Source organism: Natrix helvetica (genome assembly GCF_964273705.1).
Source record: "Natrix helvetica genome assembly, chromosome: 2".
In the NCBI taxonomy this organism is placed as follows: Eukaryota; Metazoa; Chordata; class Lepidosauria; order Squamata; family Natricidae; genus Natrix; species Natrix helvetica.
Genome location: NC_138552.1, coordinates 230,573,215 through 230,592,212, shown reverse-complemented (window position 1 = coordinate 230,592,212; position 18,998 = coordinate 230,573,215). Strand labels below are relative to the sequence as shown.

General features: G+C 41.8%; 1 protein-coding gene across 1 annotated transcript in view; it reads left to right on the top strand.

Annotated features, from left to right (window-relative positions):
- Positions 1-5,396: 5,396 nt before the first annotated feature.
- The window catches only part of NFKBIE (NFKB inhibitor epsilon), a 30,842-nt gene continuing 17,240 nt past the window's right edge, over positions 5,397-18,998 (top strand). The window contains exon 1 of the mRNA XM_081941933.1: positions 5,397-5,967. Within this exon, the coding sequence (XP_081798059.1) occupies positions 5,591-5,967 (377 nt within the window). The 5' untranslated portion in view covers positions 5,397-5,590. The remainder of the gene's footprint in view (positions 5,968-18,998) is intronic.

Sequence of the window (18,998 nt, the reverse complement as noted above, 5' to 3'; positions counted from 1 at the left end):
AAGTCTTAAAGCTGTCAAGTTACAAGATCCTTGCACCCCTAACCCTTTAGAAAAAAAAATCCCAGGGGTGTTCAAACTTGACAGCTTTCAGACTTGTGGACTTCAACTCCCAGAATTCCTCCTGTAGTCATGTTGGCTCAGGAACTTTGGCATTGAAGTGTGCAAGTCGTAAAGCTGTCAAGTTACAAAACCCTTGCACCCCTAACCCTTTAGAAAAAAAACCGCAGGGGTGTTCAAACGTGACAGCTTTTAAGACTTTAAGGTTTAGATAGGACTCTTAGAGGCGGGCGGGGTGATTGGTGAGCCAGCCAATCAGTGAGCAGCGGGCAGGGCAAGCGTGGTGCAGACGGACCAGTTCTAAACGGCATGGTAGATTTGTGGAACCTCTTCTATAGAAGAGGTTAGAACTGGCAGGAACCCACCCCTGGTACATTCATGCATGTGAACATACCTTTCAGTTTGGGCACGAGCGACAGTACCTTTCAGTTCATGCACGAGCGCACAGTTTGGGCACTCAGTGTCTAAAAGGTTCGCCATCACTGCCCTAGATTCTATTGGCAATGTTTGATTGAAAGAAATTATTTTAAGTATTCAAACCTGTGTCCATTTTCAAGATACCAGGAATTAAATCCAAGAAGTTCTGCTTTCTCTGCCACTGAGATTCAGTCTTCTACCTACACATCAATTTTATAACTTCAATTATAACACAGTGGAGAGGTTCCAAGAAAAAAAGTTTATACTGTTTTGGGTTTTTTTGCAGTTCAGCACTATTGTAGCAACAGGTCAGAGGATAAAAACTGAAGCCACTGTACTCTTTAAAAGCAGATTTTATGATGCCAATCTGTTAAACAGGGTCAAGCAATTTGTTTGTACTAGCTTTATAATTCACATTATTGCTTTGGTGGTATGTAATTTTTCTTGCTGTAGTTGACAATATTGTGATGACTTTGATCATACAGACACTGATGTCACCCTTCCTCATGGTTCACTGAATCATGCTTACTCAATTCACACAATTTCCTGGATTTATGTAACAGTGAAAATAGTATGTGGACCAGGTTCATTCTACACTCATGAAGTTAAAATATAGTTGTTTAGTTTAATTTATTTTGCTGGAGCAGCCTGCTGATAAGTCCTGGAGCAATAGTGAATTTCCTGTAGCTCCTAAGGCAGTGAAAAAATTCTTTGCTGCAAGTTATTGTTGCCTATAGTTCCTGGCTGTATGAGTTATTGGGCTTTCTTTTAAAATATGAAAAGAAAGGTAAAGAATGTTTCTAAATGTTCATGCAAGTTATAGATCTCTTAATTTTCATAAATTAGATCCTATAGAAGAGTACATATGAGAACATATATGTTAGGAATGTAAGCCAACAGTTGGGTTAGTAATATATAAACCAGGATGGTAGTACTGTAGCTTTAAGTACTGCTGTAATGTGATTGGTTGCTGTTACCTCAAGCAGCCATAAGAGGGAGCCAGAATGACTGTTAGTTCTCTGTTTGTTAGACGCTGATCGTTGGATGTATTGTGAGGTATTGTGTTTATGCTACTGTTAGCTACTTTGTGTGCTGAACTGATTATATGATACTGGACTGTGTTCGAAGGATCATTCCTTAACTGAGAACATTGCTAGATGACAGACTGAACCGTGTATGACTTGGACTGTAAATTGAACTCTGAATACATCTATATTTCCACATAGTTAACTACTATATTTTATACTATTCAGTGTCCCTGTATGCTGGTTTGTGCATGTTCTTCCATACCACTCTCATTACGCTTCTCTGCACACACACTCTCCTAACGGGGAGCTTACTTACTTAACAATATCCAGTGCACATACTCCTGTAATTCATTTACAGTGATGTTAGTCTTGCTATGGCTAAAATGCAATACATAAAACTCAACAGCTATTACATATGTAACCCAATAATTCACATCAAACTTGGCTAAATTCATATATGTGCACAAAGTGTAAATAATGAGCAGTTAAAAAAAGCATTGTAATAAATTTTTGCCTGCAAATCTGTTGTTGTGACTTTAGCTTTACTCTGCCTTTTGTACAAATACGGTAGTCCTCAACTTGAGCCCAAAAATTTGGTTGCAAAGTGTGAGAGTTAAGTGAGTTTTGCTCCATTTTATAATCTTTCTTGCCACGGTTGTTAAGTGAATCACTGCAGTTGTTAAAATTAATAACACAGTTGCTAAGTGAATCTGGCTTCCCCACTGACTTTGATTGTCAGGAGGTTGCAAAAAATGATCACCTGACTCCCAGACACTGCAATCGTCATAAATGCAAGTCAGTTGCCAAGCACCTGAATTTTGATCACATGACCGGGAGGGGGGATTGCTGCAACCATCGTTAAGTGTGAAAAATGGTCTTGAGTTACTTTTTTCAGGGCCGTTGTAACTTCTAACGGTCACTGAATGAACTGTTGTGAGTTGGACACTGCATGCAGCATTGAACACATGAAACGGGTGGGAAGAGAAATTATTCCTGAATGTGCATGCATTTTCACATGTACATTTGTATAAAGATCACAAGAACTCAGGCTCTCTTTATGCTCTGGAATGCAGGTGGCAGGGCCGGAAAAATCCTTCTTTTCCTCTAAACAGGAATTGTCTGTTGTTTGCGACCCTATTGTGTCTGAGGACAGATTGGCTGAGGATCATACGGATTTATTAAGTTCAGCATCTAAAAACTGCTGAGCTGGGTTGCTTTCTAACGTCTGCCCTTGCCCCACATTTATTCATTCCGTTTAGTTAGAGCTGTATGCATAGAGCTGTGTCTGTAGAGATTCTCAGTCATCCAGGTCATGGTTGTCCCAAAGGTGCTTTTTCAGGAGGCAACTGGACTTTCTTGTTTTTTTCCTTTGAAGACCTTTCGCTTCTCATCCAAGAAGCTTCTTCAGCTCTGAAAGGATAGTGGGGAACGGAAGGATTTATATTCCTTGCAGACAGCTGATAATCCTGTCACAGCCTGCCTCCTGAAAAAGCACCTTTAGGAGAGAGCTGTGTATGCAACGAAATTCCATTTTAATGTATGCCGATTAGTGTACATTCAAAGTGACAATAAAGTTATTCTAACTCTGTAATTCAGCCAAGATGTTCCCACAACCTTAAGACATCCACCATAAATGAAAACGATAAAACGGCGACAGTACATTATTAAATCAGGGAGGAAAAAATGAAATAAATTCACACCCAACCTCAAATTCAATACATTCAACCTTGATGATGTCGTCTCAATGCACAAATGCTATTAGGAAGAGTTCCATTTTGGCATCTTCCTAACCCTACTTCAGCTTCAACCACAATACTACACGAGCACATAATAGATACAAACTTAAGGTAAACCGCTCCAAACTCAATTGCAGAAAATACGACTTCAGCAACAAAGTGGTCAATGCCTGGAATGCTCTGCCTGACTCTGTGATTACATCCTAAAACTCCCATAATTTTAACCTTAAACTGCCTACTGTTGACTTCACCCCATTCCTAAGAGGTCTGTAGGGGCGTGCATAAGTGCACCAGCGTGCCTAACATCCCTGTCCTACTGTCCCCATTTATTTGTACCCATTTCCTGCATTTTTATTCATGTTTATTCATATTCCTGTTATATTGTACATGAGTGGCAAATTAAATTTAAAAAGAAAGAAAGAAAGAAGAAAGAAAGAAAGAAAGAAAGAAAGAGAGAGAGAAAGAAAGAAAGAAAGAAAGAAAGAAAGAAAGAAAGAAAGAAAGAAAGAAAGAAAGAAAAGAGGGCAAGTGTGACCCAGTGGTGAAATTCAATTTTTTTTACTACAGATTCTGTGAGCGTGGCTTGGCGGGTGTGGCAGGTGAAGGACCCTGTTCCCTCTAAGGTGCGCGGCTGCGCGGCCGCGCAGGTGGCAAGAAAACACCGCACAGCAGTTTCGAACTGCCGCGCAGTGATTTCCACTGTCACAGGCGCCGGAGGCTGGGGAGATCCTTTGCAGGCAGCTAGAACTGGCCGCCCGGAAAGGACCTCCCCGGACTTGTTTTGATGAGTGCGGGGGACTGAGTTCAGGAAAGCAAGCCCGGGGAGGTCTTTTGTGGGCGGCCAATCCTAGCTGCTTGCGCCTGGCGCTGCGGCTAAAATAAAACCCCAAAGCCCCTGCCGCTACCGGAATATCTGCTGCCGCCTCCTCCTCCTCTAACAGCACCACCACATTTGCTGCCCGACGCTGCGGCCGAGGTGAAGCCGCCAAAGCTCCCGCCGGTGCCCCCGCCCGTGGCAGCGGCACCTCCCCCTCCGTTCGGAGCACCTGAGCTGGGCCCCACGTTACCCCTGCCCTCTCCTCCTCTGCTGTGCTTTTGAGGAGCCATGAGGCCGCAGGAGCCAGTAGGAAGGCGGCGGAGGGGGCGGGAGCAGGGGAAAAAGGCTTCATGGCTTCTCAAAAGTACGGCGGCGGCGGCGAAGGCAGCAGGGGTAACGCGGTGCCCAGCTCAGGTGCTCCGAGTGGAGGGGGACACGCCGCTGCCGCTGCCACGGGCGGGGGCACCAGCGGGAGCTTTGCCGGCTTCACCTCAGCCGCAGCACTGGGCAGCAAATGTGGTGGTGCTGTTGGAGGAGGAGGAGGAGGAAGAGGAGGCAGCTGCTATTCTGGTGGCGGCAGGGGCTCGTCGGCATCTTCAGCGGCAGCCCTGCCCCCTGTGAAAAAAACCGAAGATGGATCCACACAGATGACATCGCCGCAACATGACTGGAGGAGGAATTCTGGGAGTTGAAGTCCACAAGTCTTCAAGCTGTCAAGTTTGAAGACCCCTTGGGGGTTTTTTCCCCTAAAGGGTTAGGGGTGCAAGGATCTTGTAACTTGACAGCTTTAAGACTTGCGTGCTTCAAATGCCAGAGTTTCTGACCCAACATTTTGGTTGCTAAGCAGGAGCGTTGTTAAGTGATACTATATAACACTTTTAATTAAGCGGATACCTTGAATAAACATAACTTTGAGTTTCAAATAATACTGATTTCGTTGTCTTAGGTGACACCTGTGAAAAAAATTCAGGTGCTGCTCAGGCATAAAAATGTGCCGCTCAAACACTATACTTTTCTGCTCACACTGAAAAAAAATTAGAGGGAACATTGGTGAAGGATACTGCAAAACTTCCATTCCCACCCCACTCTGGGGCCAGTCAGAGGTGGTATTTGCCAGTTCTCCGAACTACTCAAAATTTCCACTAGGGGTTCTCCAGAACCTGTCAGAACCTGCTGAATTTCACCCCAGTGTGACCTCAGTGCGGAAAACTTATATACAGAGCAAAGAGTCGGGGTCCCAAGGCCAGCGGAGGAGGAAGTCGTTTTCATTCACGCCGCCAGGTGGCGCCCTCCCATGAGGGCGGGAGGGAGAAGAGGCGGATTTTATTGCAGCTGGGAGGAACCCGGGCGGAGCAGCCAGTTCTGCTTGCTGTTTCTTTTACACAGATTTTTGGTTTGCTGTGTTCTGGGCATGAGCTTTCCGGGGTTTTCAGCTTCTCCTCGTTTTCGGACTTTGCGTGTGCCGGTCTTCTAAACGCCCGGGGCCCCGCGTCTTTCCTGGGGGAGAGCCTCGCCGGCTTCCTGCGCTGGGGACTATGTCGGAGATTCGGAGCTACGGGGAGAAAAAAGAGATGCTGCTGGAAGGCGGCGGCGGCGCGTACCTGGAAGAAGGACAGTGCGACTCGGGTATCGATTTTATCCGTTCCCTGTCTGGCCAACCTGGGGAAGCGGAGCCCCAGTCCCCGGCTGCTGCCGGAAGGATCCCGCTGGATAAAATCCCTGGAACTCCCAGTCCAGGCAAAGAAGAGCCGGCAGACGAGAGGCTTGATTCGAGTTACGGCTCTTCCTCTATTGTGGAGTCCTTAACTGGGCTGCAAGGGGAGCCGAACCTTGAGAAGGAGGAGGAGGAGGAGGAGAGGCTGAGGCAGCAGCTGCTGAAGACCCTTGATTTCCTATCCGAGGACGGAGACACGTGAGTAACCCCGATGCATCCCCTATGCGCGGTTGACAGCCGGACGGTGCTATGTTACGCGTTGCTGAAGGATTCTTGCACCCGCGTCTGCTTATTTGGCGTAACAAATCCTTATTACTGAAACCTGGAAGTTTAAGGGAGGGAGAAATCATTTGCGGTTTTATTGGGGGAGGGGGAAGGGGAGGGGAAGGGTTGCTTCCCGCACCACATTTGTGAGTTGGACATACAAACAGGGACCCTGCCTGCAGTCACCCATGCACGTGTTATCTGCAAGATGGAGAATACAGGAAAGACACAGGCAGGGTTACAATATATTATGAGTTGGGTGCACTCCTCTGTTTTTTTAAGGTGACCCAATGTAGAACTATTTATTAAGAACTATTGTGTCTGCCTGGGAGGGGGGGGGGAGATAATAAGTTACGGTTTTTCACCCTGCATATCAACATATGTATTTGGTCACTTTCTCATCATACAGTAAGAAGCCTACTCAATATGTGCATAACTGTATTGAAACCACGCTCACACAATGAAGCTGAGGTTTGGAACAGATAATAGGAAGAGAAAAAAATTATGAAACCCTGTTCCTCCTCTCACAACCTGCCAAGTATTTATTAAATTTCTTGAGTCAGTGTTGGCTTGTGCTTCTAATAGGAATTTGCCTATATGTTGTTAACCTGTCTGTATAGCTTGAAGTGGCTCTTGGGGAGACAACAGTCTATAGAAGAGAGAGGTAGTAAGAGGCAAGAGGCTCTGGGAAAGTTGCTGAGGAACTCTATACAGGGTTTGTTGTTGTTAGTTGCAAAGTCGTGTCCGACCCATCATGACCCCATGGACAACGTTCCTCCAGGCCTTCCTGTCCTCTACCATCCTCTGGAGTCCATTTAAGCTCACTCCAACTGCTTTGGTGACTCCATCCAGCTACCTCATTCTCTGTCATCCCTTTCTTCTTTTGCCCTCAATCTTTCCCAGCATTAGCCTCCAGTGAGTCCTTCCTTCTCATTGGATGGCCAAAGTATTTGAGTTTCATCTTCAGGGTCTGGCCTTCTAAAGAGCAGTCAGAGTTGATCTCCTCTAGGACTGACCGGTTTGATTGTCTTGCAGTTCAAGGGACTCACAGGAGTCTTCTCCAACATCATAGTTCAAAGGCCTCAATTCTTTGGGCTCAGCCTTTCTTATGGTCCAACTTTCAGAGCCATACATCGCAACTGGGATAACCACACAGGGTTATCTGACCCAAAACTCTCTCCTAGTTAGGCATCCTTTGGAGAGATGAATGTTCTTCTAGCAATAGTGAATTGGGGCTATGATTGCAAGTTCTTCTGACATGTTACTCCACTTCCATTCTCTTAATGTGAAGAGTGAAACACATTCACTTTAATGATAATTGCCATTTATCCACTCATATTTTTACAGCCTTTTTGTAGGTGAAGACCTGGGATTTTATAATTAGATCCCCTTCTCTGTTGCGATCCTGCAGATTTGGTTAACCTCCTCCCCTCCCCAATGGGCCTGTTACATGTATTGCTAGTCTTCCATAACTAGAAGATAGGGGTTTTGTTCCTTAGCACATGGAAAATGAAACATGAACTTCATTTTTTGTTTCTATAAACAGAGCAAATAATGTGGTGAAGAATGGTATATTAGTAAATAGCTTTTTATGTTGCTTCCTATCCAAAAGCATTTGCACAGTAACAATACATTAAACTAATGTATAAACTACATGCAGTTAAATAGAAAAGAGAAACAAACATTTCAGAGAAGAACTGAATGGAGAAAGAGCATGACAACTGGGGCTGGCACATAAAAGATAATCCCACACATCCGGAGGGCACCACATGGGGAAGATTGTAATACTTTCTTACTTGCTTCTGCCTCAAGTATCTTATCCTTTCCTTTGCCTGCTTAGTTTCCCCTTCCTTCCCCAGCATTGCTAATGCCATAAGTGGGGTGGGGTGGGAGCTGAGTGAATCACAAATCATGAGTGGAGAAAGGTGTTGAGGGAAGAAAAAGCAGCTGCTGTGGCTTCCATGGTTCATTCTTACTTTATTTTCTCTGCCAAGAAGGGGATCAAAAAAGGGAAAAAAAGCAAGCAAGCGAATTCCTTCCAGGAGTAAAAGCAATGGGAACAGGGTGCAATTGAGGCTAGGCAAAAATCAGTCCTGTGAGTCCCTTGGACGATCAAATGGGTCACTTGAAGAGGAGATCAACCCTGACTGCTCTTTAGAAGGTCAGATCCTGAAGATGAAACTCAAATACGTTGGCCCCCTAATGAGAAGGAAGAAGGACTCCCTGGAGAAGAGCCTAATGCTGGGAATGATGGAGGGCAAAAGAAGAAGGAGACAGAGATTGAGGTGGCTGGATGGAGTCACTGAAGCAGTCGGCACAAACTTCAATGTACTCCAGAGAGGACAGGAAGGCCTGGAGGAATGTTATCCATGGGGTCACGATGGGTCGGACACGCCTTTGCAACTAACAACAAAAATCATGTATCATAAGAGCTTCAGGCTCTTGTCCTCATGTCCTTTCTGCCTGAAATTCTTCCTAGGCTTCCTCCCTCTGCTTTAGACTTTTTCAGTGGTAATCTGTGTCCCGAAATTCAAAACTAACTTTACTTATTGCTCTGGGCATCTCTAGTTTTCCTGGTGGTGCTAACCTTCTGCTGTGCTTTTTATCTAGCTATGCAGAGTTTTTTTTTTTAATTGTGGCTGAACTGGGTGGTTACAAGAAGCCTGTTAGCCAGCATCTCAGAAGGAGATCAGGTTGGGGAAGGCTAATGGAAGAAATGGAAACGATGGGGATGATGAATGCTTCTAGTCTGATCTGATATTTGCTCACGATGGGGAAACGTGGGGGGAATTTGCACTTTCCCTTCCTGTGGTCTTTCCTCATTTAAGGAACTGGGACAGCTGACTTACAGGAGTAAATATAAAAGATATTCTCATTATAAAAGATAAATGCAAAACGTGAGTTACCTAAAGTTGTGGGTTGCAAGGTGAGAGTTTGGGGCAGGCTGGGCTTTCTCTCTTCCCAGCCCAATGCAAGGGATTTCATTACCCCTTTCTTTGTTAAACTTTTAAAAATCTGTATGTATGTTAAAGAAGCATGGAGTGTGTATCTTATTCCTCCCTGTCCCATTGAAAAGAGTAGCTGCTAGTTTGCTGGGTCTTTGGGCATCCAGCCTAGGAAAGCTAAAATTCTTTTTATTCACTATTTCACAGCAATGGACAATCATCACTTCCTCATGACAGTTCTAATGATGAAAGAACAGGAGTTTGTGGCTTCAGATTTCTACTTCCTGTTTTTTTTTTAATAGTTCCATAATGAAGCTGGTTCATGAAAACTAGTGTTTGCAGATGATCTCTCTGGAAGAGGACAGCTAAATAGCATAGCTGGCTGGGGAATTGTGGGAGCTGAAGTCCACAAGTCATGAAGTTGCCAAAGTTGGATGCCTTTACTTTAAATAGCATTTTTGTATACATATGTGAATCAATCCGATTCTCACACATGTGTAAATGTCAGATGATGATCTTTACGTATGAATGACAGATAGAAACACAGAAACTATTTAGTATAGGTTTATATTTACTTTATTTTACTATTTATTCCATTGCCCTTTCAAAAGACTGTGAAAAGGTTGGGAAATGAAATATGTGCATTCTTATTCCCTAGTGTTCTTCTGCCAGCACCCCACCCCACCCCTACCCTATAAACCCACGGTGTCCCCCCCCCCAATTCTGTATTTGTGTTGCAATTAATTTATTTAAATGAGAAATTCATTGCTTCTTTCTAGTTTAAGGGTTATTAAATAGTTCCTGTGGAAAAGTGAGGAACTGCAATGTCAAGTCAAGGAGGCAAGTGAGTACAGGTAGTCCTCGACTTACAACAGTTCGTTTAGTGACCGTTTGAAGTTACAACAGCACTGAAAAAAATGACTTATGACCATTTTTCACACTTACGCCCTTTGCAGCATGCCGATGGTCACATGATCAAAATTCAGATGCCCGGCGACGGATTCGTATTTATGACTGTTGCAGTGTCATGTGATCATCTTTTGCTACCCTCTGACATGCAAAATCAACGGGGAAGCCAGAGTCACTTAACAACCGTGTTACTAATTTAACAACGGCAACGATTCGCTTAACATATGAGTCAAGAAAAGTTGTAAAATGGGACAAAACTCATTTTACAAATTTCTCACTCAGCAACATCAATTCTGGGCTCAATTGTGGTTGCAAGTCAAGGACTATCTGCATAGTCAAAGATCGCCTTTTCAGGAACCATCTCACCTAGTTTGTAGTAAGTTGATTTCTCCCACAGACTTACCCCTTCCTATTAAAACCACACAATTTTAATTTAAGGTGTGCTAAGAGTTGATCCCTGATACGTGGCTGATCACAAATTATTCTGAGCATAGAACCTAGAGGTCATCTGGCAAGCTGTTTGGGCAACACGACCCCAAGGCCACTAAACCAGTTTGCCAGCAGCCATGTTCTATTTACAGCTAATAGTAGAGATGTGTTCTTGTCTTAACACACTAAAATTACTAAGGTAGCAGCAATTGAAAACATTGGGGGGGGGGGAGAGGGGGGAATGGAAAGGCAGACTGCCATGCAGATATCTGCACAGGCAGCACTTTTGCAGACTATTGCAAATTGGTGACAATTGTGGAAAAACACAAGAATTAAGGTGTTCTTCAACAACAAGCTATGCTACTATGATTCAAATCTTGAAAGGAGACAACCAATTATAATTCTAATTGTAATTACAATGCCAGAAATCAGTGCCTGGCTAGGTGGCTCAGGGGCTAAGATGTTGAGCCTATCGATCAGAAAAGTCAGCAGTTTGGCGGTTCAAATCCCTAGTAAATCCCTTTTGTGAGCAGGGAGTTGGACTAGATGACCTCCCCAAGGTCCCCTCCAACTCTGTTACTGTTAAATTATTAATTTCTCTTTCAACTGGATATCCAGTGCTTGTTGACCAAAGAGGTAGAAGACCACTTGCTTTTCTCCCTCGGAAATTTAAAGTCTTGGATCAACTCCAGGATGGAGAAGAAAATCACGGACAGTTATCCCAATGGCAGGGACTAACAATGGAATTGGATATTCTCCCCTTCCTAAAGAGAGACCCAGAGGGCCATCTTAGTGTGGCTCTTTGCTTTGCTTCAGAGAGAGGATTAGTCCATGCAGCCCCCACTGAACAAAACATGGGATTCCCCCAAATAAGTAGCAATCTGAGAAACTGCATGGAAACTGTTGTAGCTATTTTGAATACGGCTTGAACTCTAGTGAGAGGAGGAGGTGTCAGGGAAGCCTAACACTGTAGCGTGGGGTTTTTGTCCTATGCTTTACTGACTAGTAGGAAATCACATGACAGCCGCTCTAGAATAAAGGTGGAGTAGAAAATGGGAAGGTGACAGAGTTTATTTAAATCTCCCTTCAGGGGCTTTTTTTCAGTTTTCATGTGGTACTTCCTATACATAACAGTACTTAAGGTTGCTTTGACTTCTGTGCACCAAGTGGAACATATGGTTGGGAGAGCTATGCACGGTTTTACTTAGCCTTATGGTAAGCACATATTCTGGTTAAATACTTGTTTCCATGATATGTTTGTGACCGAAATAATCTTGACTACCTTCAATGAATCCCTTCGTTTTTCTAACATAAGCGAAGTATGCTACTTCTGGGGGAAAAATAGTAATCTTCTTACCGTAGTTGAGATAGGATTTTGTCATCTGGCCTTAAGCTGAGCAAGCAGATAGAAACCATGATGTGTGACAATCAGGTGATACCTGGAAGTTTCGAAACATGACTGAAAGTTATGTGTGGGTGATTGTACCATTCATACTCAAATTCTGACCATGAATGTGAAGAAGGGATAATTTTGGGTAGCCATCCCCATCCCCCCCACTGCATGTTTGACTCAAGGAATCCTTCACATTACTGTCAATCAGAATATGCTCTTCTGTGGAGAATACTAATATGCTAGTATTTACATGCATATTTTGGTACATATATAGTCTCTTCACATGGCTAATACATGTGTAGGTGGTAAGAGTAAAACAAAGCTAACCTCACTATATTTTCAGTGTATGAAGAATTCATGTAAAATCCTTTAGAAATTCTCAGTCATGTATATGATATGTTTTCTTGACTGTGCAGAAAACTGAGCAAAATTGCATAGTACTGTAAACATTACAACTGGTTGGAGGAGATTAGTCTGTGGGGCAAAAAAATCAGAAAACTAGCGTTGATTTTCTAACTACCAAGTGCTATTAAATGAAATAAAGTTTCATGATTTACAGGTTACTTCATCAGATGTACAGAGTGGCTACACTAATGTAGGATTTAAATTGGGTTGTGATAGGGAAGAAAAGAGGGGAAGACAGGATGAGTATGCAGAGGCAGGTTATATGTGGTATTCCAGTCCTTATCGATCAACATCTGTAATGAATTAAACTTAAAATTGTTGGACTGCTGGCTGTGGAATGACCAGACCCATTGATTAATTGATTGATTGATTGATTTAGCATATGGCATATCATACATGGACTAGCAATATGAATTAACATTTCAATTAGATGAGTAGATCCCAATAAAATATAAATGTTAAAAAGATCTATGTTCAAATACCAATGTCTAGGCCATCTAACCCTTACTGGGATTTGAACCTGGGATGTGTTACATATTAGGCAGATTTGTTAGCCACTACACCACAGGCTCTCCTCCTTTATCAGCTAAGCCAGGGAAATAGGTATGTATTTGTGTTACAACCCCTGGTATGCCCATATATGGGAGGGAGCTCACTCCTCCCTCTTTCTGTCCTTCGGCTCATCACAGAAAACCATCCAGGCAGAAACCTATATATATATATATATATATATATATATATATATATATATATATATATATATATATATATATATATATATATATATATATATATATATATATATATGTTTTCTGAGGTTTTCGCGGGTGTTTGTATGTACGTCTTTGGTTGTTACTTACAATTCTACGCGGGAGAAAACCCGAACTTCCAATTACTTCCAATTCTATGCGGGATAGATACTTACAATTCTACGCGGGAGAAAACCCGAACAACCAAAGACGTACATATATATATGTGTGTGTGTGTGTGTGTGTATTGTGTATATACACATAAACACATATTGTGTACATATACATATATATGTATATATATATGGTATTTGTGCTGATAAATAAATAAAGGGAGACTAGTTATTTATTTATCAGCACAAATACAACACAAATGTAACAAAGGCAACATTAAAAATATGGTTTTCTGCCTGAATGGTCTTCTGGAGTGAGCTGAAAGACAGAAAAGGGAAGCATACCAGGGGTTGTGACACAATACATATACACTTCAACAAGAGAATAATTATGGAAGCTATCGAAATAGAGAAACACCTCCACAACATGAATAAACGTGACGATACCTCCCACCTACCAGACATCTGGAAACCAGCCTTAGTCAACAAACAAGCCCCACCCACCACCCAGGCCGTTACAACACGAAAACAACAACGGACACACAGCCAGCACCAATCAGCACCAATCTACCAATCATGATACAACCACACGACCAATCATTCCACTTACTGAAACAAAGCCAGCACTCCACACCCACCCACCAAGATTTATAGAAAGATGGCAGCTCCGACCATGCTTTAAGCCCAAAACCCAGCCTGAAGATGGCGAGTAAGACCTCGCCGAAACATTGCCAAGACAATCTCAATCTTACACAGGAAAAGACCCGAATACAACAAGACCAGCATACCTACACCTGTGAAAATCTACGAACACACACACACACACACACACACACACACACATTGACATGAGACCCCATAGTCACTCTGAGGGAAGGACACACTGCCCCATTTATAGAGAGAGTCCCAGCAGGCGCCATGTGAGATGTGAATCCTGTTCAGGGTTGTCCATTGCTAACTTGGTAGTTCAAAGCCTGGCATCTTTTTGGTGGGGTCATTTATATGTCTTCCAAACCAGATTGGTGTGGTCAGAAGAAGAAAAAAAAGAGATGCTATGTGGAACATCCCTAGGAGAAATGTTTTGCAGATCTGTTATATACCTTGTTACATGAGCAAGATACCTTAAATAACAAATGCTAGGGTCTAGAAATATACTAAATAAAGAAATAAAGAACCAATAAACAAATGAATTAGTAACTGCTAGTATGGAGCATTGTGGAAGATACTATTATCCTTTTGTTTATACTTGGGAACTTCCAGAGTACATCTGGTGGTCAACTACTATACAGGATTTAATTTGCTGGATAAGATCGGCTGTTTTAGTTTTTTTATCTGCAGTAGCTTTTGCCTGTTGCAGATTTTCTAATTCCATTTCAATCTATCTTAGAATTTCAAAGATCCTGGTTGATGGATGATCCTTACCTGGCGGAAGATGGGAATGTAACTTTGCTCTGTGTTATATTGCTAGATGACAAATGTGGGATGGCATGGCGACATAATAATTTTGTTTCTATGTGAAAGGTTAGTTTCAAGAAAAAAGAAAATATGATGTGGCTAGTAGCTTATAAGGCTCCATTAAGTTCATTTTATTCTTGATAACCTAAATAGCACTGCATGTAATCACCGTTTTCCAGCATATAATAAAACTAAAATTTTGCAGTGAGATATTAGCAGATGATATTTAGCTATTTCTATGTATGTTAGTTAGGCTATGCAAGTGCCTAGATTTCAGTTTGATTAGGATCATAAACATTAATTGAACAAATGCAACAAGACATGCATTATATATGTCTATGGAGATTCTCAACCATCCAGGTTATTGTTGTCCCAAAGGCGCTTTGCAAAAGACAACTGGGCTTCCTTAGTTTTTTCTTGAAAATGTTTCGTTTCTCATTCAAAAAGTTTCTTTAGTTCTGACTGAATGATGGCGAATGGAAGGATTTATATTATTTGCAGTCATCTGGTCATTAGCACTTTGAATGGTCAACTGGTGGTCAGCTCTCTGAGAGTTGTTGAGGCAACTTGGGGGTTTTATCTGTACCCTCAGGGTCACTGAGGCTGAGTGCAAATGGGTGTGGAAGTTTCGTGGTACTGCATTAAGGACTGTGTTGTAGACAGGGAATAGGTGGTGTCATATCCTTCCCACTCTGTTGAGGGAGGACTATTCATGGATGGTCTCCTTTATCTCTCTTTTAAACTAGTGGTCCTCTCTGTCCATAACGTGGACTGTGCTGTCTTCAAAAGACCTTTGTCTTTCAAATGCTTTGTTTTTCAAGAAAAAGGCTAAGAAAGTCTAGTCGCCTTTTGAAAAGTACCTTTGGGATTTGCATTATAGTTAGCTTATCCTTGAAAGAACAAGGGACTACCTGATCAGCCTTGAGCTCCAAGTAATAACTGTGGCTTATTGTGTGTTCTATCAGGTAAACTGATTATAACCATAACTGCAAAAGGACAGTCTGACTGGACTGTTCCAAAGCTTAGTGACCTCTTGAGTGGATTACTTTAGTGAATGGTCACCTGCAGCCTGGAAGATGCATGTAATTCTTGAGACATGTTTTTAGCATCCAATCCAGGAGTGAAATACTACTCGTTCGGATCGGTTCGTCCGAACCAATAGTAAAAAAAAGCTGCTGGTTCAGGCGAACCAGTATTTCTGACAATCAGCTGTGACAAGTGATTTATATTAGTTATAAACCAGGATTTCCTGCTTTTTAGCTAATCTAAATTGCATGGCACAGCCGATTCCTTCCCCCGCTGTTCTACTTACCTTTTCAGGCGCGCCCGGTAGCAGGCTCCACCCACCCACTTGAATGTCATCATGTCCATTTTTGACGCTCTGCGCATGTGCAGAAAGGTCCTGCACATGCATGGAGGTGGCGCGTGTGCTCACATTTGCAAACCAGTAGCGAAGGTAAGTACAATATTTTTCAGAATATAAGACGCACCTTTTTCCCTCAAAAAAGAGGGTGAAAATCTGGGTGCATTTTATACATTGAATACAGCATTTTTGGCCTCCCGAAACCCTGCCCCGTTTGCAAAAATGGCCATGCATAGCTCTTAGGAGACTTCCAGAGTGCTCCTGGAGGCTGTGGAGGGCAAAAATGAGTGAAACATGGGCCGTTTTTTGCTCATTTTCCCCCCAAGCCCCCAGGAGCACTCTACAAACCTCCTAAAGGCTATCCATGCCCTTTTTTTTGACAAAAAACGGACCCATTTTCGTGAAAAACGGGTAGTTTTTGAGAGTTTTGCAGAGTGCATAACCTTTTCTTTTAAATTTGCCTCTTCAAAATCTTGGTGCGTCTTATACTCTGAAAAATACGGTAGATTTCACCTCTGATCCAATCCCTTTATAGTCTACCCTTGCAGATCAGTCTGGAAACTACTAGAGAGGATGGCTGCCAGGATTTTAACTGGAAGCTGAACTGGAGCTGGTGCTAGTTTCTAAAGCCTAGTTGGTTTATGGCATCATTATCTGTAAGTGCTGGAGTCTTCGTGTCCACCTGGAGTCACTTTTGACCAGATGGCTGGGCATATAAGTTTAATAAAAAATTAAATAAGTGCTCAATTCTTAAGAACATCTGGTGATGATGACCTCCATTGATGCCAAAAGGAGCCTAATAGCAGCTTTTTGGACTAAAAACATTTACTAAAAGGGGAAAGCTTTTATGAGCTGCAGCTCACTTCATCAAATGCAGCAAAAGTTACATTTGTTAATAAACTATATTAGTTGGAAAAGGTTCTATCAAGTTCCTCCCGTGTTTTTGGTCACCATAGACTAGCACATATTTCCATCTACAAAATATTGCTATTGACCAAGGGTGGAAGATTCTTTTTTGGGCCTCTCACATGGTAGAACATCCTTCCCATATAAATATGACTTGACTATGCAATCTTTTTAGTGCCAGATTTATATTTTTACATTAAAAGCTCAGTGGTCTAGGCTAGGGGTCCCCAACCTTGGCAACTTTCTGGGAGTTGAAGTCCACAAATCTTAAAGTTGCCAAGGTTGGAGACCCGTGGTCTAAGCTACATTAGATTTACTTGCACAGTATGTTAAATTGGGTTATATTGATTAGACTATACAACCATCTTTAAAATTCTCAAGTAATCCTTGCATGAAGAGTGTGTAAATGCTTTTAGCTTACATTATGTTTTAGTACACTTAACTATAGCCATGAGAACTAGTTTGGTGTAGTGGTTAAGGCACTGAGCTAGAAACCAGGAAACTTAAACACAAAGTGAGGTGGGTGATCTTGGGCCAGCACCTCTCCCTCAGCCCTAGGTAGATAGCAATGGCAAACCACTTCTGAAATGTTGCCAAGAAAACTTTTAGGGACTTATCACCAAAAGTCAACACTGACTCTTAAGCAAAACACAAACAAACACTTTACACTCTCCTGCTATTTACAGGGCTGGTAGAACAACCATTACCACCATCTGCTACTTTTATAGGCCTGCTGCATATACCCCTTCATCTCTTGTTATACAATTGGCAGTGAGTCAGTGAGAAAACTTATTAAATTCTCACTATTCCCCATAAGCCTAGAGAGTTATTCATTGTTGACAATAATCAGTAGTCTGATTGCATGTATAGCAGTTTCCCAGAATTTAATGTGTAGTATGGTAATATATAGTGATATAAGCCACCCAGGGTTATTCTGTATAGTGAGACAGGCGCCACATAAATTTAATAAATAAATAAACAAACAAAATATGAAAAAGTAGGATACTCCTGAAAACAACAACAATAAATCAAATATGATGCTGTTCCTAAACCTTCTAATGTTATTGCATTTTATTTCAAGTTCCTTCTTTTCACATTATCCAACAAAGATGAAGGCACTTTTCATAAATATTTATTTCTCTGTTTAGCCTGACTAGAACTTCACACCAATGTGTTCTTTGCTAAATTGAATGTAAGTTTCTAGAATATGAGAAGGATATTGGATATAATGAAGAGAAACTTCTTGAAATAGTTTTGACATTTGAAGAACATAAATACGTTGGTGAAATGTACTGTTGATCCTAAAGTAAAAGTAATTTTTTGATGTCTTCACCTTCAGATGCCTGTATTCTAAAATGCTATACATCTCTTTCTATTATGAGACTCTACTTATTTATTTATTTAGAAAGGTGTGTAAAACTCTAGGAATGCTGCAAAACTTAAATATCAGGGAGCAGTCTGTTGATTAGGATATAAGAATTTCTAAATACTAAAATATTGCAAATGTTGTTACTGAAAAATATCATTCCTTTGCAGAAGAGGTCAGAATGATGATCTTAAAAAATTAACACAAAGGAAGCATGGAATTCCCCTTCTGCCTTTTTTTTTGAGACAGAGATGGTTGTTGAAACAACAAATTCAATATTTCCTTCCTTTTGTTTTCTTACTCTTATTGTTAACAGCTCAAATGTTAGCATGGTCCACGTTGGGGAGAATCACATAATGTATTCTGCTTTTAGTAGTGTGGTTTCTTGTATTTTTTAAAGCTTCTGATGAGGCAAGAATATGATTTCCAACATGAATCCCTCCAGATTGTTTATCCTACATCTTCCATCATCCTTGACCACTGGCCAAGCTGGCTAACGACAATGAGAATTGGAGGCTAAAACAATTAGGGACATATATGTCAGGAAGGCTTGTATGTACTTCTAATCTCACATATATTATTAAGACAACAGAATTCAGTCAATTCAGAAGTGAGCAGTAGAACATATGTCTTGCATTCAAAACAATCTGAATTAAATGCTCAATTATTCTAGTTAGGGTGAAATAGTACCCTGTTTCCCTGAAAATAAGACCTCCCCGGATAATAAGCCCAATCGAGCTTTTGCGCGCATGCGCTAAAATAATGCCTCTCCTGAAAATAAGCCCTCCCTGAAAATATTACGACACAGTAGCAGCCATGAGGTGACCATGCTCACCACCTTCTGCACCTCAAAAATAATAAGACCTCCCTGAAAATAAGGCCAAGCACTTCTTTCAGGGGTCAAAAGAAAATAAGACCCTGTCTTATTTTTG